Raw genomic sequence first — 22,337 nt, forward strand, 5'->3', positions numbered from 1 at the left:
TCTCTGTGTTAGTGGATAGGCTCTCCTGCATCCGAAACATTCTAAAAATACTGAAAAATCCAAAAATAACTTTTCTGAGCATGTATCCTATGTCAAAGCATTAAAAACAAACTGATGTGACAGCTCCATCCGTAAGGAGAGGAACTGATTTCTGCAGCATTCATGAATCTCTTCTCCAGTGATTTGTTGAGAGCAGGTGGTATGATCCAAAGCGTTTAGTCACAAAGCATGCTGTAGTTGTTAGTGGTCACCTGAAAAAACTCAGTCTGTATTTGTAATGAACTTCACAACCTGTTTTTTTCTACTGGGTACCATAATCTCTAGTTATTTGCAGCTTGCTTATGTAACAGTGGAAACATTTCCAAAACAAACTCTTTTCTGAAAACGTCTGATGTAATTCCCAGAAGCTGATGTGCTAGCCTGGAAACCAGATCCTTGGATGCCACAGAAGCTCTGGAGAGTGTTTTGCTTTGTTTTATAGGAACCACTGGACCTCTTTTACATACAACAATAACAGTTCAGCCAGTCCTCCTCCCTGCCAGAGTCACTTGGATATTCACCACTGAGATTCCCATTCCATCTCCAGAAGGAATGTATCACATACATGCATGATCTTGGAGCAGGACTCCAAGCAAAATATTTTAGAACTATAAAATGCATTAGGAAAAAAGGTGATTTAATTTTATTAAAAAAAAAAAAAGGAAAAAAGGAAACATGGAAGAGCTTGCATTCTATTTTTAATGATTCCTTTTTATTTCTATTACAACACTGTTTTCTGTTTTTTTCTAAAGAATGGAGATTTCTCCTTTGAACATTCAGAGTTTGGTGCAGAACAGCTGATCCTTAGGGAAGTTATTTTCTGTAACAGAGATTTCCTTTTTCCCAAAATTCAGCTTGTTGAACTCTGCCTTTATATCCATGATTGACTTTCCCTTGGTCTCAGGGAGGTACAGGTAGATGAAAGTTGCTGATAAAGCAAGGATTCCCAAAAAGATAAGGAAGCAGAAGGGACCGAGGTTGTCCTGCAAGCAGAAATGAGAAACACTTTAAGAAAAGTAAGAATCTCCTTTCTATTTCATTGCCCTTAGCTGTGGGTGTGTGTCTTACTAATGAAAATACAAAGGTTTGTTCAATACACAAACCTGAATGAGTATCACACCAGGAGTTTCCACTGGCCATGTTTGATCTGAGTATAGCTGCTGCTTCTCTGTGAGGTCAGGGATATTCCTGAGCAGGCTTGGCATTCAGACAGAGCTCTAAGCTTTGCAAGTCATTTCAATTTATTGCTATAATTTACCCCCCTGACAGCTTTCAGAAGTGGATAAGCCTAGAGGGAGGAATCTGGTTAGTGACTTACAACAATCAGTGGAAAGATCATCCCAAGTACAAACAGTCCCATCCAGTTGATGCAGCCTACAATCAGAAAGGCTGATGGTCGGAATGACTGGCTGAAGATTTCAACCATGATGGTTATAGTGGCTCCAGCTGGAAAAGAAAAGCAGAACACAAGGTATACTCGTTTCCCTCATTCCTCAGTGCACCTTGCTCCTGCTGAAGATCTTTGCAGTGGCAACAGTGGAAATGTCAGGCAGAACAGATGGCCTGCTGACAGATCACTTCTGCTATGGGGCTGAAAGACCTCAATTCCAGAAAGGTACTACAGCTGCTAATGAGGACTTCAGGTTTATCTCATACATGCTGGAATTCTTTTCCTGAAGCCAGTGCATCTGTGCAGCTCTGTATTGCACTGGTAGCCATTGTTAATGCCTCTTATGGCTCCTGTAGTCATATCTGCCTGAAGTATGTTGATGGGTATGGGTATAAAGCTTAACTCACTGAGTTAATGAAGGGTTGATTATTACCATTCACCTGGCAATGTCTAGAATTCTATTTTTGTCTGAGTATTTTTATAAGTGTTCTGAAGTTTCTTTCTTAAATCCTCCAGAGAAAGTAATAGTCTGCTTCAAATTATCAGGGTACTGAGATTAGCAAAAAAAAAAAAAAAAAAAACAACAAAGGTGTTTGTATCCTTTTTCTTTCTCCCACTTGTACCAATCTTCCCTTTCTTTCTTACTTTCCAGAATTGTATCAGCACTAGTCTGTTCTTTCCCTGCCAGTTGTGTTGCCAAGCAATATGATGCAGATTTTTCTCTCTTACTCACACGGTCCAATTCCATAGAAGATAACGAATAGGAAGATCAAGATGACACTGAAGTAGTGCAGCCAGAAGAACTGGTGCTGAAAGTGAGAAACCAGTCATATCAAACTGTTAGATACATACAAGAATAACAGAGCTCTTTGTCTTTCATTGACTTCAATTTGTGTACTTATTCATATTCAGGCAGGGCCAGAAACATGAGTTGATGCTGGGCAAGTAGCCAGAAGGCTGCTATATCTTTACCTGCAGTGACAGGGTCATGGTAAGGAGTGCTAGTGCAGAACACATTAGTGTATATCCTCCATAGAGCAGCACCTTCCTCCCAAATCTCTCTATAAGGGTGCTCTGAAAGGCAGAAAATGTGTCATAAATCTCAGTTCTCAAATGAAAAAAATCCTGCCCTTTACATGTGCCATTCTCATAAGCCTTATCTGAATAGTAGTTGGAAATCTATGTCATCTGAGAGACTTGGAATTGATGAATTTATTAGCTTCAAAGCTGTTATTTATTAGTCTACACTAGACTGTTTTAGACAGTTTTCTTTCTTACATGGTGGTATGTATCAAACTGAACATGCATATGTACACTCATCTAATCCCAACCATCAGATGCTGTGCCCCTGACTCTCATGTCTGCTCATGCCTTCTCATTTAATGGTTACTCATTGAAATAGAATGAGAAAATATTTTTACAGAATAAAAATGATTCTAAAGATGTCATGGAAAAGAGCTGCCTTTTGTCCTTCATGTGGTTTTACAGAAGCAGGAAGATGTGCCTTAGGTTATGCAAAACTTCCCTGAGCCCACTGGTAAGAAAGGAAAAGCACAGTTGACCACATTACATTTTTCCTTTAAATCCAGTCTCCAAAGACTTACACACAATATAGAAGATAGGCATTCACACAGCCCAACTCCCAGGGACACGTATGGGATGAGATATTCTTCAAACTTGGCTGTATGGAATACTTCAAAAGAATAGAAGTATATCTGAAAAATGCAGAGAGGAAATGCACCTGTGAAGAAAAGTTTAGCAATTGTGATGCACATCACTGTTCATCTCTCTTAGTGAAGCTGGAATATTAGTATGGAAGTTAATTGTGCCCTTTTGGGAGTGAAGGATAACTGTGTATAGGTCTTTGTTAGTAAAAGCATAGCCAGCAGATTGAGGGACTTGCTCATTCCTCCCCGCATGGCACCAAAGTCAGGAGGACTGTGTCAAGTTTTGGGGCCCTCTCTGCAATGCAGGCACTGAAAAATGTGATCAGGTCTGAGTAACACCAAAGTGCTTAATGGACAGGGGCACGTGGCATTTGAAGAGAGGCTGAGATATCTTCACCCTGGAGAAGAGAAGGTAGGATCTAGTTGCGGGTGGGCATAGGGAAGATGGAACCAGACTCTTCTAAGAGATGCACAGTGAAAGAATGAGAGGCAATGGACACAACTGACATCAAGGGGAGATTCTAACTGCATACTGTACAAATATTCTTCACAAAGAGAATGGTTCAGCACTGCAACAGGAACCCAGAGAAGTCATGGAATCTCCAGGCCTCCAAACATCAGCCAGATGAAACCCTGAACAGCTTTATCTAACTTTGAAGGTAGCTTTACTCTGAGCAGTGGGAAACGGACCACGTGAGCTCCAAAAGTCCCTTCCAATGGAAATTATTCTGAGTTTCTTAGTCGAAGCTGGTGTAAGAAATAGAAACTTGGAGGGTTTTGTAATGCTGCCTAGTGACACTTATTGTTCTTCGGATAAGGAGAGCACTCAACTGCATTGATTCCACAGAGCTGCAAGGTGGTCATGACAGTCATCAAAATGTAAAGCTGCCAGCGCAAAGATCGCTCTTTTATTAATTCAAGGACACGCAAGGTTTTGGTGCTCGTCATTGCAACCTTCTCCTTCATAATGTCATCAATTTCTGCTTGATGGTCTCCTTCCCCCCAGAGCTTCCTAATGGCTGTTGGGGAGAGAGAGTGGAGTGCATTATTCTACCAGAATACCTCCATCATAAGTGATTACATTAAATCCCTGTTCTGCCTGGCCATCGATGTAGGTGCTTGGTGTCCAGTTTGTTGTCTGCTTCTGTCATCTAGTTGATTCTGAGTCAACAGGCAGAGAGAAGAATTTTGCCCCCATGATTGTCAGTATAGCGTATCTTTCTAAAGCTGAATTGACTTAATTGTAAACAAAGCAAACACTTATACACATTTTATTTAATAAGAAATGGACTGCCCAAACCATTTCCTTTAAAGAAATAGTTACTGCCCAAATGAGACATATTAAACATGCTGTTATGCATCTGTCTTTCTTTTCAGAACTGACTAAATTAGCCTGAGTGAACTCTCAGGTTAATGCAGACGTTTTGCTTTAGGAAACTCACCTGTTTTAGTCAGAACTACCTCTACTGTTACTCCATGGTAGTCACCACTGTGCTGAACAGCTCTGTCCTGGTTTCTTATCTTCTACAGAAGCTGGCATTCTACTGTATCACATGAATTAGGTGGCAAATTAGGCACTCTACCTTTCCTGAAGGCTTCCTCATTACCCTTCTGGATCAGGAGGTAGGATGGTGAATCAGGGAAAAATGGGAGAGTAACCAGTTGAACCAATGCTGACAGTCCACTAGATGCTAACAACCATGGCCACAAAGCTTCGCTTCCTAAAATCTCCCTGGAAAGCGCATGTGAAACAAAATTATCAATGTTCAGGAACTTCTGAGCAGTGAGGATTGCTCAAACTCCAGTCAAGGGTGCAATGGAGCAAGCATCTGTACTGATGATCTGGCAAATTTCACAAATCTGGCTATTTTTATTTCTGACAATTTTTAGGAATTTCTTTGGCACCTTGAAACACCTTCTAAAGATCGTTAGGATTCAGTGTGATGTCTAAGGAGCTGATGAGACTGTTTTGACTATGGTTTGACTGCAGGACTGAAGTGTCTTGCTAAGACTTTCATGTAATTGTAGTAAATTTGTGAGGGGAAGTCCCCTAGTGGAAAGGGAGTGTCATGAAGAAGAAATCAGATCATGAATAATTTGGTTTTCTTTCTCCTATATCTAAAACTATGCTTGCCTCAAATTTGATGAAATTTTTTCTTCTGGCAGAAGATAAGCCCTGTTTCGGAGAAAATGAGAGGGCTTCTCAGTCATTGAGCAGATGAGGGGTTAAGGATATAGAAAGATTTCTGCTACTTCTAGTGCAACTTGATAGAAGAACAGAAGAATTTACCGTAGCCCAACAACCTGTCCTGTGAGTTTTCCCAGTGTCAGAAAAACAGAAACGGTGGAGTTTGAAAATCCACGCAGCTTCTTGGGTGAAATCTCTCCTACATACTGAGGATGTATATTGAGAGAAAACCCTTTAAGATAAAAGAGGAGAAGTAATGGTTAAAATACTGAGAAAAACTGAAATTCCTGACTCAATCCTATCTTCCACTGTTTCCATTCACTCTGATGTTTGGAGTCAAATTTCTTGCAAAGAGGTGTTGACTTTCATTTTTATGAAGGGCCTTGTATATTTGCATGGTTCTTTAAAATCATTACCCAAGAATGGCAATACCTGAAGAGAAAATGCTGGGACAGCAAGGATGCTTGTTCTTCACAATGTCATGGGCACATACCTGTACCAACACCATAAAGAAAGCGTCCAGCCAGAATCATCTCAAAGGATTTGGCTGTTTTACTGAAGGCCATCAGAAGTGCAGCTACCAGCATGATCAGGTTGGTAACAATCTGGCACTTTTTTCTGAAACAAAGAACAATGCCAAACCATGAGAATTTAGTGTGAAACAAGAATCTCTTTTGACTATTTTTGCTCTGATAAGAAGGCATGGTGGAAACATTCCTGCTGGTTAGAGAAATGTCTGAAAGAATTTTGACTTTGGGCAGTCAAGTGGTTCTTTAAAATTTCACAGTCCTATATGTTTAAATTCATTAATATTTATCTCAGAAACTTCATAAAATTTTACTTTTTTTTTTTCTTCGCAGAAGTAATATGCCTATGGCTCTCATTTTTGAAGGGATTGTATTAAAGGCGCTCTAGACCAGACAGATGTGATCTGAGGTATTGGGAGATGGCAAAAAGTGGTTTTCAGAGGTGTGCTTCGTGTTTTAAAAAGCACTCTGTGTGAATCGTGGGCTGGTATGTTCCTGAGCACAACATCTCAGGATCAAGTCAAAGTCTTTTACACTCAGTTTTGCTGTGCTGTTTGCTAGACAAGAGTCCACTTGCACACATTAAGAACTCACAGATATCCTCTGTTTGAGATACTGTGATACAGGTTATCACACACAAAATAATCCATGGGAGAACTCATTTTTGTTTCCAGTCATGGGAGACTTTCTGATTGTGGGATTAGGCAGTGTCCCACCAGAAATTCCTTGGGGGCACTTACCTGATAGGAAAGAACACAGTGGCAGGCAGGCTGAGACCCTCATGAGGGGCCTCTGAACCAACGGTTGTGGGGCAGATCTCTAAATGCATCACACCAAGCAGATAAGTTTGACAGTCTCTCCACAAATGAAGTTAGTGGTGTTACACACAGACACTGGGTACAGACCAGACTGGAAAGGAATATTTTCTCCATCCAGAAAGAAAAATAATTTTTGAATGATTTCCAGTAAAGTGTATGGCCAAGAACAGAGATTTCTCTTGGGTAATTTGTTTTGGTGCTGCCTGAATCTTTTACAGTGTAGTTACAGGGAAATTAATTTTTCCAGTTCCTTCACAGTTTAGAAATGAGTATTTGATACAACGTCATCACCCCAGACAGACTGTATGTAAGTAGAAATCTGGCTTTGTCACTTAAGAACATCTTCTGCACTGTTTTCCAGGCTTTTCAAGAAGCTGCACACAGCATGTTACAGCAGAAGAATCAGCTCCATTCTGGGGGTTTGTAAAGCTTGGCAGATCTTGCTGGTAGAAAGCCTTGGATGTGCTAGTAAACATGATCAATTTAGTCTGCAATCAGGCTGCTTCAACAAGAAGAAAAGGGTTATTCATTCACTTCGATATTTCCCTGTACTTGACGTACTTGGACTCTTGAGCTATTACTAGGAAGACTTACTTCCTGTATCTTGTAGTCAGGTAGCCACAGCAGAGGCTCCCCAGGAAGCCTCCAATCCCATAGATGGACACAATGAAGGACCACAGCAGCATGACTGTCTCTGGATGGAGGGGAGAGCCATGTCGCTCTATCCAGGTTTCATTAATAAACTTCCTGATATGCTGAAAAAGAAAATAATTGTTAATTTGATAACGAGTGTCAGATTCCTTCATATTATTTGGCTGCTGTACTTCAGTTCTAGTCCAGACTAGATTTCTTTTGACTTGAACAATACCAGGTTTCTTCTGAGATTAACTTCCTTAGTAAAATATGTTACTTGAAATCACATTGCAGAATCTTCAAATTAGTGTTAGTCAGTAAGCTTGAAAAACAGAAAATGCAATGTTGGCATCCTTCTCCAGTTTAGGAAATTGTGATGAAATTCAGGAACTGCAGGAAGGCTTTGGTATTATCAGAATAGCTAATCTTTTATAATCTTGTATAGTTATAATCTTATAATCTTTTATAGTTACATCAGGAGAAAAATGCTGAAGAAGGAGAAGTAACATTGCAAATCATATTCAGACAGGTTGATGCAAGATGGGACTCTCATGTATGGGCTCTAGCAATGAGAAGCATCTCTTATATACATGTGAAAGACAGCAGTGGTGCTGAAAGTGTAATACTGAGTCTCTGACTCTGGGTATTTAGCCATGTTTTGCCTGTAAGTAGCATGCAGGAGAGGAGAACACGTGCATGGGAGACCAGACAGATTGATGAACTGGAAAGAAAGACCCCAAATCTCCGAAAGCATGATATCTTAAAGAAAATACATGTACAGTTTTTGGCAGTGGTCTTCCAATTATGACTCTTATTTTAATAATTTGAATTTAGGATTCTCCTGAAGTATCAGAGTAAGAAACTTTTATAACAGAAGCTGTGTAATGAATGTTTTTGGAGGTGGAAATTTTAGTAAAAAACCTGTATGATTCTTACGTGTTGTAGTACTAAATATGTGTATGACATGAGGGAGGCATTCAATCCTGTCTTCCTTTAGCAGCTGAGCTCTGTGTGACTTTCTAAAAGCTCTAGATTGGGAGACACAGGATCTAGGTGATTTTGGCATTAAATTAAGGCCTTGCCTCCCAGCCCTTCTTCTCCATGCTTACATACTACGGGGGTAACAATTTATTTGATAGAGTATGTACCAACTACTTCTTGTAGGAGAAAAAGTCCTCTACACATTTGATTTTAAAATTACAATGTAATAGAGATCAGTGGGAGAACGGGGAGCTCAGGCTGTACATTTTGTGTTTTCAGCCTCAGGAACAAGGCTACTTACCACAGAGGGATAGTTGATGACAGAGATATGGAATCCATATGGGAAACTACCACCAATTCCCAGCACTAGGATCATTTGAAGTAGCCCCTGGAACTGTACCTGCAAAGTGAAAATAAAGTGCTCCATCATCTTCACGTTAATATATTGCTTTCCTTTCTGACTTTGTTGTTACCTTTTGGCATAATAAAGAAAAGATAGTATTCACATTTGCCTTTTTCAAAAAGGCATGGGCTAAAAAGAGAAGATGATAATTTGCAACAGCCTTTGTAATTGCACTAACACAGAACTCTAACTTGGATTCTGATTTCACTTCTCCTTTCTCAATATTTTACTTTTTTATTATTTTTTTTATTTAACCATGAAAATTTACACTTGCATATTGAACTATCTCCAAGTTTTGCTATCTCTGAAGCTAGTAATTGCTTTGGTCAAGGATTAAGGACTGAGATATGCTGGATGCTTTGATGATTGGAAAAATTTACCTGTAAATAAGAAAAAATGTAACCTGTAACTACCTGGACCTATCTGGGGTATGTGGTACTACTGGTCTGTATATATATATACTGTTCTCTGTGTTCTCTTCATGTCAGATAGTAATCATAGAATCACAGAATGACTGAGGTTGGAGGGGACCATAAAGATCACCCAGCCCCGACTCCTGGCTGTGGGCTGGCTGTCCCATACCATGTCATGCTGCCCAGGGCCCCATCCAACCCAGTCTTGAGTGCCTCTCCTGGAGGAGGAGCACCCACAGCTCTGAGCAGCAGTGCCAGAGCCTCAGCACTCTGAGTAAAACATTTCTTCTTAACATCCAACCTAAATCCCCTCTCTTTTAGATTAAAGCCATTCCCCCTTTTCCTGTTCGTGAGCTTCACAAGCTACTGTTTCCTAGAAATCAGTGCCTGGGTGAAGAAAAGCTGGAATAAAATACAATCAGACAGGAACAGAATAAAGCAAATGTTGGTAATGGTGGCTTGGAAGATATTTAGGTCTCTCCTTTTTCTAGTTCTTAGCTCCATCTTTCAAGGGCTTGTTACTTTATTCCCCAACATCTGAATTTCCCAACTTCTTGCACGACAAGAACGAAGAAGCAAATGGACCTGAAGATTCTGAATTTCCTTCAGCACTCTGTCTCAGATTCAGTGGATTTGCTGATCAACAAAAGCTTTCAAACAAGTGAACTCACCTTCTCACTCTTCCTTTTTTTTTTCCTATTTTTAATATGTGCATGATAGATTGAGAAACTGAGCATTTCAGTACTACTGGATGTTGAGAAGTGGAGTACAAGATACTTGTTATAATTCCTTCCCCATTTAGGACTGTGGTAACTTTTGATGGATGATATTAAATGGATGAAATGAGGAAGCTTGTTTCTTTTGCAGCTTGTCATGTACATTGAAGCCTTTAGGAGAATGGTTAATCCATTCATTATTTTAGTAATAGTCATGGAAAGTAATCAGAGTGCCTACTAGCAAGTATCCTCTTCTGTAATTCAGAAGACAAAAATACAATAGCATTGTCTGAAGGTGGAACTGAAGGGCTTCTGATAGTTTTTATTTTGTCTTCTTGGATGAAAATACCTTTCCACGCCCCAGGCCCCATTCCTCTTGGCGATGTTTAAATGCAGAGAAGGACAGTCGCTGTCCTAAAAGTGCTTCTAATATTTAAGGAATCTGGATTACATTAACCTTGCCCTTTAAATGTCAGGGACATGAGAAAAAGTGACACTTACCAGATCAGAGAAAAAGCTGGCCATCTCCGATGAAAGCTGATTCCTGCTGCTTACTGAGTAGCACCCGCCAAAAGAACCAGAAGCTCACATTGCACAATAGCAGCGTCAGTGAACTAGTCCCACGTAACCGAAGTTAAAGTTTACTTCGAAGGGTTTTGAGTTAATTACACTTATTTCAGCTGTTGTACAAAGTTTAGAATGGTTGGATTAAATATTTCAACCAATGGTCTCCCTTGCAAGGAGCCTGTATACATTATGACCTCTCTTTTGCAGAAGGATGATAGGAAACAGAGTTGATTTAAAAAAGAATTTCAACAGCCACAGCTTGCTTTTGATAGCTGAGCTATGCTCAGCAGAAACTAAGAATCATAGAGGAAGTGCTATCTGTTGGGAATTTTAGATGGGGCTTCAATAGTGATACACAGGACTCTCGGAAAGAGCGTAACAATTCTACAGTAGCACACTGGGCTTTGGCAGCTTAATAGGAGTAGCTGACTTTTCATTGCTGGGAAAGGAAGATTCAACAGTGGTCTAGTAAACTCCAGAGCTGGTGTGTTGTCTCTTACATCAGATAGAATGTTTTCAGTCTTTAACTTGATTTATTTAATGGTTAAAATGGTTTTATATGTGTTAAGCTGGTAAATGGCTTAGAAATCATTTACATTTTACACTTCAGTTAGAGAAGATGAAGAAATCACAAAGGAAGGAAATAACAAGGATGTAAATAGTCATACCTGCAAAGAATATTCACAGATTCTTCAGCTGCCATCTGAAATGTGCCACCTGGCCATTTTCGTCATCTTTATGTTGTTTTCATAGTGAAATTTTCTTTGTTTTTAATGTAAGCTGAGAACACATGGTACTGTTTTGTTTTGTTTTCTGATTAAGTTCTCCACCAGTGAAACTGTTGTTAGAACACAAGTGAGGCCATCCCTTTGATGCCATGAATTAATTTATTTTTCTGGAAAGTCATGCAATGTTGAAATGACATTTTGAGCATCTGCCAAAGGAAAGAAATGCTATGCTAGCTGCTAGTATCTGCCTTGCTTAGATGGCTCTGGGGGAAAACATGTTACAGTCATGCAAGACACACATATGCAAACCTACCCTAAGCCTTCTAAAATAAAGTCTAGCTAGCCCAGATCTGTTTTCAGTGCCAATGTAGCAGGAGTTTTCTGATCCACTTTTAAAGTTTGTATCTGCCTCAGAGTCAGTATTTGAGACAATCCTTACATACCAGCTGATGTCTCTGAATGTATATATGTGGTGCTCCTGAAATTTTGAATGGTTTGTCTCTTTGTCCTGGCACCTCTGGCTCTCTGGGCTGGACTTACACAGACTGTACTCTGAAGTATCACTGAGACACTACAGTCATTCCTTTTCTGGTAACTGGGAGGCATGTTTAGGAGGCTTTTATTCCTTCTGACCCCAAAACATGAAGACCTGGATTAGTAAGACTTAACTAAGTAAGCAGAAGTGCCAATATACATAGCCACTATGTTGTACACGATCAATTATTGCAGATACTCCAGCTCTATTTTTGAACTATACATTTTTGCTTTTTCATCCCTTGACAAGGCTGTTACCAGATTACAGCTCTCGCTCCACTGAGCACAGGCAAAGGTTGACATGTGCTCCAAATAGCTGTTCCACTTCGTTGTCACATTAATGTTCCATAGGGCATCAGCTCATTTCCTGCTAGGGATCGTATGGAGAAGACTTTCCCAATTACATCTAATGAATAACTGAGATCAGAGGAGAGGCTCACTGGAGAGTCAATCTGGCAATGCTACATGATGACACTCTGCTTCTGTTTCCAAAGATTTGGGGTATTGTTGAAATGGAATGGAGGTTGTATTCAGACTGTCTGGTTAGAAGAGGAGAATTATGTTTTGCCAAAAGTTGAGATTTCTACAAGGAAATATTTTCTTTCTATATTGTCTCCATATGACTAGTAGTTTCTGTTTTTGCTATACGTATAATCATAGAGTCTTAGAATGGTTTGGGTTGGAAGGGACCCTTAAGACCATCTAGTTCCAACTCCCTTGCTATGAACGGGGACACCTCCCACTAGAGCACATTGCTTACAGCCCCACCAAGCCTGGGTACATATATTCACATATACAGAACACTGGAAAATTGTGGGGCTTTTCTGACTCTAGGGACTCTCCATGTTTCATAGATTATCTTTTAGTGAGAGATTTTAAGAGCTCTTCAATACAAAAGAAGTTGAAAAAAATCCCAGTAGTGGAAGGATGTGAACACCAATAGCTTTTTCTCTTGTCAACTGCTCCTAATGTTTGAAAGAAACACTTGTGGAGGCCAGAAGCTTTATTATAAGTTCATCTGCCAGTTTTATTATGTTTAACATTTCCAATAAAAGGTAACCAGCAGTTAAGATGAACAACTGAATTCATGTTTTGAATAGCCTCATTGGAGTTGAAGTAAATATAACAGTCAGAGCAGCACCGGAGATGAAAAGGAACATTTATTTTCCTATGTACATCTAGTGTTTAGATTTTACTTTGTGTACTGCACTCCACTGTATATTGCCATGTGTTTCCCTGCCCACAAGGCAGCTGTGGGCACTCTGATCCAGGAGGGGTAGCTACAGGCTTAAGGTGATGATGCTGATGGATGATAGCACTGAATATCTGAAAGGACTCCCAGTGCTTCTGTATTACGGTGACTGGTTTCCATCTGTGGTATTGTTAGCTCTATTGCCACTGAAACAAGTAAAGCTGTATAAGAATTTTTTACTTGATTATTGTTCATTTCATGAATAAATCTGATCTTAGAATCAAAGGATTGATTTTCTTTCTTTTCTTTTTTCAACATAAAATAATTAAATGCAGTCCTAAGCAAGGAGAGCTGCTGATATTGTTTCAGATCTGAAAGTCCTGAATTTTGACAAACTAGAATGAAAGTCTGATAACAGAAGAAAATTGTGGCGCAAAGTACAGGAATCTGGAAAGATGTAGTAGTGCAGTTCAGTCTAAAGAAACAAACAGTTTCTCTTCTATTCTGTTATTTCTTTTTCTTTAATCTGTTGTGAATTGAAATCTAGCCAGAGATAGCAAGCCAAGAACTTTACTATTGCTATTTCAGGGTTGTAAATACAAACTCATGAATCATAGAGGGAGAAGGGATCATAAGTCTTCCTTTTCTGTGTGGTCAGCAGAATATTTAGAAATTCTACACGTAGTTTCAGTGTGTATTAATTGCTCTATTATAGAAGAGATTTACACATCAGCAAGTTGAGCCAACACATGCATGAGTTAGACAAGTCTATTCTGCTAATATCAGCCATCATCTCTTTTCTAAGCTGCCCAGAGTGGAGTGCTTGAGAACTGTGCTGTTTTGGTAACAGAAATACCTTGTAGGTGATGAATAATGAGTGCTGATAGTCCATCTGACCAACTTGCTAGCCAGAATACAACAAATGTCTTTTCATGCTTTCCTTTAAGAACACTTGCCACCTCTCTACCAGCCAGTCAGAGCCTGGTGCAGAAGGTGTAACCCTCCTCCGTGACATGGTTTGGAGTTGCTGGAGCGTGCTTCTTTTTGAAGTTTAGCTTATCAAACTCTTCTGTTATTTCCACAATTGACTTCCCTTTTGTTTCTGGAAGGAACAGGTGGATAATTATCGCTGAAGTGAAAAGTACTGCGATAAAGATGAGGAAACAGAAGTGCTTGAGTCCTTCCTGCAGGGAAGAGCAGAGTGAGAAAGAGAGCAAGATGAGCACATATTTTTATTTGTCACTTTCTTGGGACGTCTCCTGCTGCTCTTCTTCCAGCTCCTGTGGCCAGCTCTGGAGCATGGCATGCCTGGGGAGAGGGCTAAGTCACTCACCACAATGAACGGGAAGGTTGTTCCGATCACAAAGACGCCCAGCCAGTTGATAACTGAACTGATCACAAAGGCTGGCGGTCTGCACGACAGCTTGAAAATTTCAACCCTTGTGGAAACTGTGGCACCACCTAAAAAGAAAGAGGAGTGAGTTACTTGCCATTGTGTTTGATTTGAAGATTTGAATTAAGTGTTACAGAGTCAGCAAACAGATGCTGCTGTTGTTGGTTGGCATTCAGAAGACTTGAGTAAGTCACTGTCTTCTAGAAAAGAGTTTGTGGCATCTAATAAACTGTTAGAAATCACTTCATTTAAATATTAATTTATTTAAACTAATGTACTGGGGGGGTCAAAGATTTGATTGGTCAACGCTTCAAAAAATCTGACATCTCCATAACTGTGAAATTACAATTATTTCTACAAGCAATACTTCCCAGTGTGATCTTGCTCCACCACTAATTATTAGTCTTTCCAGATTAACTTCCTGGGCATTTCAGTTATGGTCTTGAAGTCACAGAACTGTGACAGCTTTGAATTAGGAAAATATTCTCACCTACCATATGAGAAGGCAAGTATTTTAAAAACAGATCAGCTTTTTAAGTTCACAAGGAGTAGGTAGTATAAGCTAGGAGAAGAGTACTCCTAATTAGGTCTTCTACACTGCTGTTTATGTGGGATACAATGTGAGAGTATATGACAATGAATTTAAAACTATCCTTGATTTTCTTTTTCCTTTTTTTTTCTTAGTATTTCTGACACATCTTTTACTCACTTGCTTTCACTCTGTTTCTCTGTGATTTTCTGGTGAATATTTTCTACTTTCATCAATCTCTCGTTATAAAAACCCAAACCTGATGGCATTGAAGTTTCTTGCCACTGACTGAGCCCACGATGTGTACATGACTACAAGGCTAGGTTAAACAAACTCTCCTTTGTGAAATGCTATATACTACACAATGCAGTATTTCCCCAGCTGTATTAGTACAGTGACATGACTCGATCCTTTTACTTCTTTTGAATGATGTACTCACCTGGCCCAAGTCCAAAGACAACTACAAATAAGATAATCAGGCAAAGGCTGCAATATGGCATCCAGAAATACCAATCCTGGGGAAACAAAACAAAACAAAGAAAAGAACAGTTTCTAAGTGAAATCTGTCAATAATTGTAGATGAGAAAAGTTTTCTGACACTGTCGCTTCAAGAAAAAACACATGGTGTGTGAGAACTGGAAGAGAAATGTGAGTGCTTCTTCCCATGGACAGAGCCCTGAGATTTTTGTTAGGCATGCAAAGAAGCAGGCTTGCTGGTGCAGAGCAGCTGTCAATTAAAGGATGTCTGAATAGTACTTTTCCACCATGTCCTCCTTTCTCCTTGATCCCGCAGTGCTTCTTCTAACCCTTAGAGATATGGGAAGGCCAAATTATATCTTTCTTTGCTTTCAACAGTGTGATAGCCATAATAATTTCTACGGAAAAGGAACATTCCTAGATCTTAGAAGATCAAGAAGATATAGGACACAATGCTTTAGGAAAGGATCTCTCTGCTATATCTGAGATCCACCATAACTGAAACAGAAATGGAAGTCTGCTGCCACCTTGCTTCAACATTAATTTTGCAGTAGTATCTACTGAACAACTGTTAGGTGAATACTGGTAACCTGAGAACTGTTTCTGAATAAATTCTGTCACTGACATAGTAATAAAGAATTGAACTGCTCTGCAGTCTGCAAACACGTGTATTCCCAGGGATGTCTGCAGCTGAACTTCTAAGAGTCTGTTATTTTAATTGTTACTTACTTATTAAGAAATGCATAATTAGAAAGCACAATTTTCCTATGACTGCCTTTTGATCTATGCTGACCAGTGTTCAGCGTTTGCAGCCTCACAATATCAGGAATCAAGGCTACCTTCTCTGTGCTTTGTGTGCTCCTCGTTATGATCTTACTTAATGGGAGACAGGAGTGCAAAGTAGTTGCTGAGAGTAGGATTAATCCTATGTGCACAGGATTATTTGAGCACTTCTAAGCTTTCCTTTCTCAGAAACATGTTCCTTCCTGTGAGCAGAGGTTAGAATAGAATAGAATGGATCATGGAAAGAGATCTGCCAGAAGAGTTTCCTAACCTGCAGGGAGAGGGTCACTGTGATGGCAGCTAGCAGTGAACCCATGATGCAGTAGCCTCCTCTTATGAGTGTTTTCCTGCCCAGTCGCTCAATGATGGAGCTCTGAGGGACAGAAATCACAACTGGTGTCAGTGCCAGGAAAGAAAACAGTGACGCATTCCCATAGTGATGTGACTTACACAGACTACAGTGGCTAAGAGTTCTGCAAGTCCAACAGAGAGGGTCATGTAGTAGATAATTCCTTCATCAAAGCCAGCTGCCTGGAGGACTTCAAAAGTATAAAAATAAATCTAAGGGGGAAAAAAAATCAAACAGAAAAAGTCAGAGAAGAAAGCATATGATTTCTTACCCATGCCTGTGTGACACTGACCTGGATAGGAGCTGGCAACCAAAGAGCATGCAGCTCAGTTTTCGAGTAAGAGTTCTGCACTCTTTCTGGCAGTATTCACTTTGTTTGCAGACAAAAACATTGTAAAACATTATTAAATTAATTAATTTGATGAAGGATGAAGTTCTGTGATAAACAAATCTTCAGCTGCTGTAACATAATTAGGTTTGCATAGACCTCATTCAGGTGCTTTCGTGAACAGCCAGTTATATTGTCACTTCTGGAGCCCTTCCAAGAGCAATGGTGTAGGACATACTTTTCTTTCCCAAGAAAGAAGAAAATTGGTTATGGAATCATGAGGAAGTAAAACAAGCATATTTTCTTTTATAGTATCTCTGCTCTATTTGGAGATTTGCTGAGATAGTAAAGATTTCAGTTTGAACTGTGTTAGTCTCGGCTGTGTGTTTCCTTCACAGATATTGCTGCAGTGTGTGAAGTTAGATGTGGAAGAATCATGCAGGCAATGGCAAAGCTGTGGCTTTAAAATCATCTCAGAAAAGTTATGATTTGAAGAAGACAGAGGACTGCAGAAGCCATGAACATGCTTTAATGGCTAAAGGTAGAGTGAGCATATTGCCATTCCAACACAAGTGTACTACTTAGAATGCTGACACATGGGAGCAGTAACATAAAATCGTGCTGTAGATTTTGCTAAGAGAGAGTGGGCTTGTCTGTAGGAGCAGATTCTGGGGTTTCATAGCAGCTGCCAAAAATAGCTGATAAATAATCCTAAATACAGAAGATGGTAACTCCAGCAGTGACCAAGAACTGGGCAAGAAGATGTCATATAGAAAGCCTGGCCAAGCTCTGCAGGCTGCTGTGTAGAAGAGTTGGCAGATAGCAAACAGTGTCCTGAGAAACCTGAGAAAAATGAGGGGGATCCTGAGAGCCACGATGTCTCCTTTAAAGTTGCTGTAAATATTTTGAGACTTCAAGGGGGAAATACACTCAACTGCACTGATGCCACATAGCTGAATTGAGATGGTCAGAATAATTATCATGTACAGCTGCCAGCGGATAGCTGGTTCTTTCATTAGCTCCAGGACACTCAAGATCTTGATGTTTTTCATTGTTGCCTTCTCTTTCATGATGTCATCAATCTCTGCTTGGTGATGGCCTTCACCCCAAAGCTGCCTTATGGCTGTAGAGGAGAAGGAGAGCGAGACCTGCCATGTTAATTTGTCTCTTTTGTTTGGTGACTGAGGAGTTTAAGTGGGTGATGCATATGTCTGTCAGTACAGCATGCATGGGCCGTGTCTGCAGTGTGAGGCAAAGACGTCCAATGGTGTGTTTCAGAGCCCTGTCCCCTCCTGCACAGAAGGGCTTGTTTTGAGAGAGGGGCTTAGTGAGGTGCACAGTGACTTTCTCCCTGCCCGTGGGTCCACATTTCTCCCTTGCTTGTTCTCTCAGGGTATAAGTTTGGTGCACAGACAATAGCCTAGAGTTTAATTTTGCCTTGTGGAGCCCTGCAGTGCAAACAGCCATTTATCATTTATCATGTATACTGCTCAGGGTATAAGAGCAGTGTATGAAAGATTTTGTAATACAAGACGAGTTTTGTGTTCTATGTGAGTACTACAACAAAAATGTACTTTGTGGGTATTCAGAGTCATCTCCAAAATGAGCAGGGAGAAACTTTTTTCTGCACTGGGAGAGAAAATTCACAAACCGACAGCCAAGTAAGGATCAAGAGCCTGGAGTGCTCAGTTACCTTTCTTGCAGCCTTCCTGGTCTTCTTTATGCACGAGGAGATATGGTGGGGACTCAGGGAAGAAGGGCAGAGTGAACAGCTGGACCAGTGCAGGAATTCCACAGGAGGCCATCAGCATGGGCCACCGGGACTGGCTGCCCAGCAGCTCCCTGGCAGGGATAAAACAAGTGTGTGTAGAATAAAAGTTCATCGCATTGGTTTTTGAGAAGAGAAAGAAATGGATGGAAAAGCAGAAGAAGCAAAAGATAGAGGGGATCCAGATATGAACTGGGTCGCAAATCAGTTGTACTATACCTTTGTCCTGCAATTTGCCCTACGGCTTTTCCCAGTGACCAAAAGAAAGAGGCAGTAGAGTTTGCAAATCCACGTAGCTTCCTAGGGGAAATTTCCCCAACATACTGATGATGCAGAGGAGTAGAAAAGCCTTGAGGTGAAGAGGAAATTATGGGAGAAAAGAAGAAGACATTCATAACCATGGGAAATTAAACTGAATGTAAATAATTAAGCAGCACAGTATAGCTGCCTTGTGTACCATATTTTTTCTCATACCTCAACCTAGGTACTCAACAGTACTAGGCTTTCTAACCCTTTCTACAGAAGTGGTTCTTGTCCTCTTTGCACAGAGCAGTTTCCTGCTCTTAAGAACTGTACACCTGTGGGGTGTTGCCTCACCATGGTGTCTCTTTTGAGTAAGTGAAGTAAGTAAAGTAAATGAAGTAAGTAAAAAAAAAAAAAAGCATCCTTGTGAATATCCAAAACTAAAAGGAAAAACAACACTTTGTGTAGGAAACAAATACAAGACATACTTACACCAGCACAAATTGTTTTCTCTGCATATGGACTACCTGCTGGGACTGATTTCACTTAGATTGTGTCCAGCTCTTTTTACTAACCCCAAGGGCTTACTGCTTTGAAGCAGGATGAACACACTTGTAGAACTTTCCTGAAATATGCTCAAAGTCAAAATGAAATGGCCATGACTTTGTATGATCTGTTTCTCTGAAGCCATATGAGAGTACTAGATTTAAGCTATATTCCATATAATTATGAGTACTGTTCATCAAATTTAAAGTGATACTATATGCCTTTCTCCACTAGAAAAGTTTTAAATTGTATCAGAACATTTCTGACAGCTCTGAATATCTGTGCACTTGGCAGAGCTGAATTTCATTCGGCGTCTGCAAAATTATAACTATACTCCTTCTTAATCACAGAATCACAGAATCACAGGGGTTGGAAGGGACCTCAAGAGATCATCGAGTCCAACCCCGCTGCCAAAGCAGTTCCCTACACCAGGTTGCACAGGTAGGTGTTCTTGTTGGTTGATGTAGAAGATCTTCTGACAAAGGATCACAGACTTCAAGATTTTTTTCCTCTTAGTGAAGGGTTATCTATTTTGAATAAGGATGTAATATGGAATCTATGGGAGAAATCACTTACCTACACTTACACCACACAGGAAGCGTCCAATGAGAATCATCTCGAAGGACTGGGACATTTTGCTGCAGCCCATGATAGATGCTGCAGCTATCATTAACAGATTGTTACACAGGATACATTTTTTTCTGTAAGTGCAAGCAAATAAAACATTTCTGTAGATCAGGAGAGAAATGGCACTTAAGCTCCTGGAGCACAGGAGTGTAGGGTGAAATCACCTTGCTGTCTTTGTCAAGTTATGCATATATGATCCAGTACAAAGTAAGTCCTATGGTATTGGCTCTGGACAGAATTATATCATCATCCAACTAGCTCGGGATCTGAACAGGGAGAATTCACTAGAGCCAAGGATGTGTGTTGTATGGTTGGCAGAGGAAGGCACTTGGAAAAATGTTACTTCCAGATTCCCATGTGCATGAATTCTAGGACAGAACCTGCCAGCCTGTACTGTGTCCCTTCTGGGTCACACACCAACGTTCATTTCCCAGTAAACCAGGGAGAGTGAAACAAAGAAGGGGAGCAATGTGGTGCTGATATAGCACCTAGAAGCACCTGAGTGCTGCTATACTGTGAGTAACATCTCCAAGAAACCCCTCTGCCTTCAGCCGAGAGCTACCTTTCCAATTGAACTCAGCCTCAGTAACTGCATCTTGTGTGACAGGCTGGAAACATAATTGGTTAGCTAGTGCCACAGGACACAGTCAAGAAGCAGCAGCTTGTCATCACTGCCAAACTGCCTGCGTACAGCTGCTGCTGTGCCTTTAAATCAGTCTCACATTTAAAAGCTTTAAAAACCTCAGCAGTAATTTCCTTAAAGTAAGATTTGATTGGAAAATTCTCTTTATACATACATACTTGCCATACTTGACAGTCAGGTATCTACTTCCTGAAGCACCCAAAAGACCTCCTATGCCAAGGATGGACACGATGAGAGACCACAGGAACAAGAGGTTATCCTGATGGATAGGGTAGCCGTATCGCTCAAGCCATGTTTCATTAATGAAAGCCTTAACATGCTGAGACAGAAAAAAAAGGTCTTCATTAACAGTAACTGTGACTCTACAGCATGTATTTTATTACATTTAGAACCTAACTTTGTTGCTTCAGTTTAAGTCTCTGTTTCATGTAGACTCTAAAAGTCTGCATTAGCTAATAGACATAGTGAAATAGAGTATGCTATGTTGATTCTCCATTACTAGGAGATCATTCCTTGCTTGGTTGATCTTGAAATTTGAGGGGCTAAGACACAGACCTGTAATGAGGAACTGCACGTAATCACTGCAGTTTCTAAATTCTTTCTCACTTAGAACTCCGTGCCCTGAAGCCTGAAAGTAACACTTGTGCCATGAGTTGATTTCTCCTAAATGATAATGTCTTTCCATAAGCTCCAGTGTCTCAAATGGAAGTTTTACCTGTGGTCAGTGGAGAGAAGCAGTTAGAGCACAGTTCACTGGACTTGTTCTGTTTGACTTCCCTACGTGAAGATGGGTAAGCTCTGAGAGTGTCATTTGGTATCACTGCAGTAACCACATGGGACATCTGTCTCCCTGTAAACTTGCAGCACATCCGTCAGTGCTTTTCTGAGGAACAGTTCTATCAACAAGTTGCAGATCTCTCTATTTTCTTCTGTTTTCAATACTTTGACATATACTCTCCTTTACACAATAGCACAGCAATGGGAATTAATCACAGGAGGAGAATATAGTTATTAAACCCTTGCTAACTGTCAGAGACATGGATCCCAAGAAAGGAATGTGGATTTGGTGATGCCATTTACCAGTCTGCTATGTGAGCTTTTACCTACCTGATTCATGTAGGTGATCGTAGAAATTTGAAAGCCAACTTGGAATGTTCCACCAATCCCCAGGATAATGACCATTTGGAAGAGTCCATGGTACTGTACCTGCAGAATTAGAACAAAATGGTAAGCTTGTAGCCTCATCAGACTGCTCCTTAGCTGAGCCTCTCATTCTGCAGGATCATCTCATCTGTTCAAGGATTTTGCAGGAGGGCTCTGACAAAGATGGAAGACAGAGCATAGAGAGTGCAAACATATGCAATGCCCTGAAAAAGTGTGTAGAATCACTTCCAAAGTACTTTTTGCAAATAGGATCCTCATTGTTTTGACTGAGATAATGATTTTGTTTTCTTTGATGCTCTGATAGCATACAAAGATATCCCAGATGTCAGTGCCCCACTACATACTCACCAGGTCTGATAGGAAGCCGGTCATGTCTAGCTCAGGGGCTGTGTGTCCAGCGTGCTGAGTGTCCGTGTCATCACTGGCTTCTGTGTCTCCTTCCTGCTGCTATGGCAGTGGGCATTTGGCTTCAGGAAGCATGGTTAAATTTTTACTATTTTGTCTTTGCTCACTTACGTTTACTTCAACTGGACAAAGTTAACAGTGCTGGATTAAATATTTCAGGAAATAATTGCATCTGGCCCAGTCTGCAGGGTGAAAGTTTCAAAACAGAGGGAGTTTGCAGCTGGCCTTTGTAAAGAGAAAGAAGAACAGCTCAGGGAAAAAAATATCTAAGCAGTTTTCCAAGACC

General features: G+C 40.3%; 2 protein-coding genes across 2 annotated transcripts; both read right to left on the reverse strand.

Moving 5' to 3' along the window:
- Positions 1–732: 732 nt before the first annotated feature.
- LOC136050049 (solute carrier family 2, facilitated glucose transporter member 11-like) lies at positions 733–10,300 on the reverse strand. Its single transcript, XM_065738666.1, has 12 exons — positions 10,277–10,300; positions 8,545–8,643; positions 7,224–7,384; positions 5,778–5,902; positions 5,387–5,516; positions 4,680–4,828; positions 3,928–4,115; positions 3,034–3,144; positions 2,402–2,503; positions 2,163–2,238; positions 1,358–1,485; positions 733–1,022 (listed from the first exon to the last, which is right to left on the reverse strand). Exons 1-12 carry the CDS (start codon positions 10,298–10,300, stop codon positions 816–818), a joined length of 1,500 nt encoding a protein of 499 aa, XP_065594738.1. The 3' UTR covers positions 733–815.
- Positions 10,301–12,614: 2,314 nt separating this feature from the next.
- On the reverse strand, positions 12,615–22,109 carry LOC136050240 (solute carrier family 2, facilitated glucose transporter member 11-like). The gene is given in 13 exon segments (XM_065738975.1): positions 12,615–13,980; positions 14,130–14,257; positions 15,158–15,233; positions 16,250–16,351; positions 16,429–16,539; positions 17,591–17,778; positions 18,349–18,497; positions 18,643–18,772; positions 19,789–19,913; positions 20,641–20,801; positions 21,590–21,688; positions 21,995–22,076; positions 22,078–22,109. Coding segments are annotated over 13 exon segments (1,593 nt in total). The 3' UTR covers positions 12,615–13,770.
- Positions 22,110–22,337: the final 228 nt, after the last annotated feature.

The sequence above is a fragment of the Cyrtonyx montezumae genome, unplaced genomic scaffold (assembly GCF_038088225.1).
Source record: "Cyrtonyx montezumae isolate F1298 unplaced genomic scaffold, pur_monq_1.0 scaffold_23, whole genome shotgun sequence".
Taxonomy (NCBI): domain Eukaryota; kingdom Metazoa; phylum Chordata; class Aves; order Galliformes; family Odontophoridae; genus Cyrtonyx; species Cyrtonyx montezumae.

Coding starts and splice junctions, on each gene's coding strand:
- LOC136050049 (XM_065738666.1), bottom strand. CDS start 10,300: ATGGCCAGCTTTTTCTCTGATCTG. Junction 8,644..10,276: donor CCAGCTTTTTCTCTGATCTG/GTAAGTGTCACT, acceptor TTCACTTTGCAG/GTACAGTTCCAGGGGCTACT. Junction 4,116..4,679: donor TGAGGAAGCCTTCAGGAAAG/GTAGAGTGCCTA, acceptor TCTCCCCAACAG/CCATTAGGAAGCTCTGGGGG.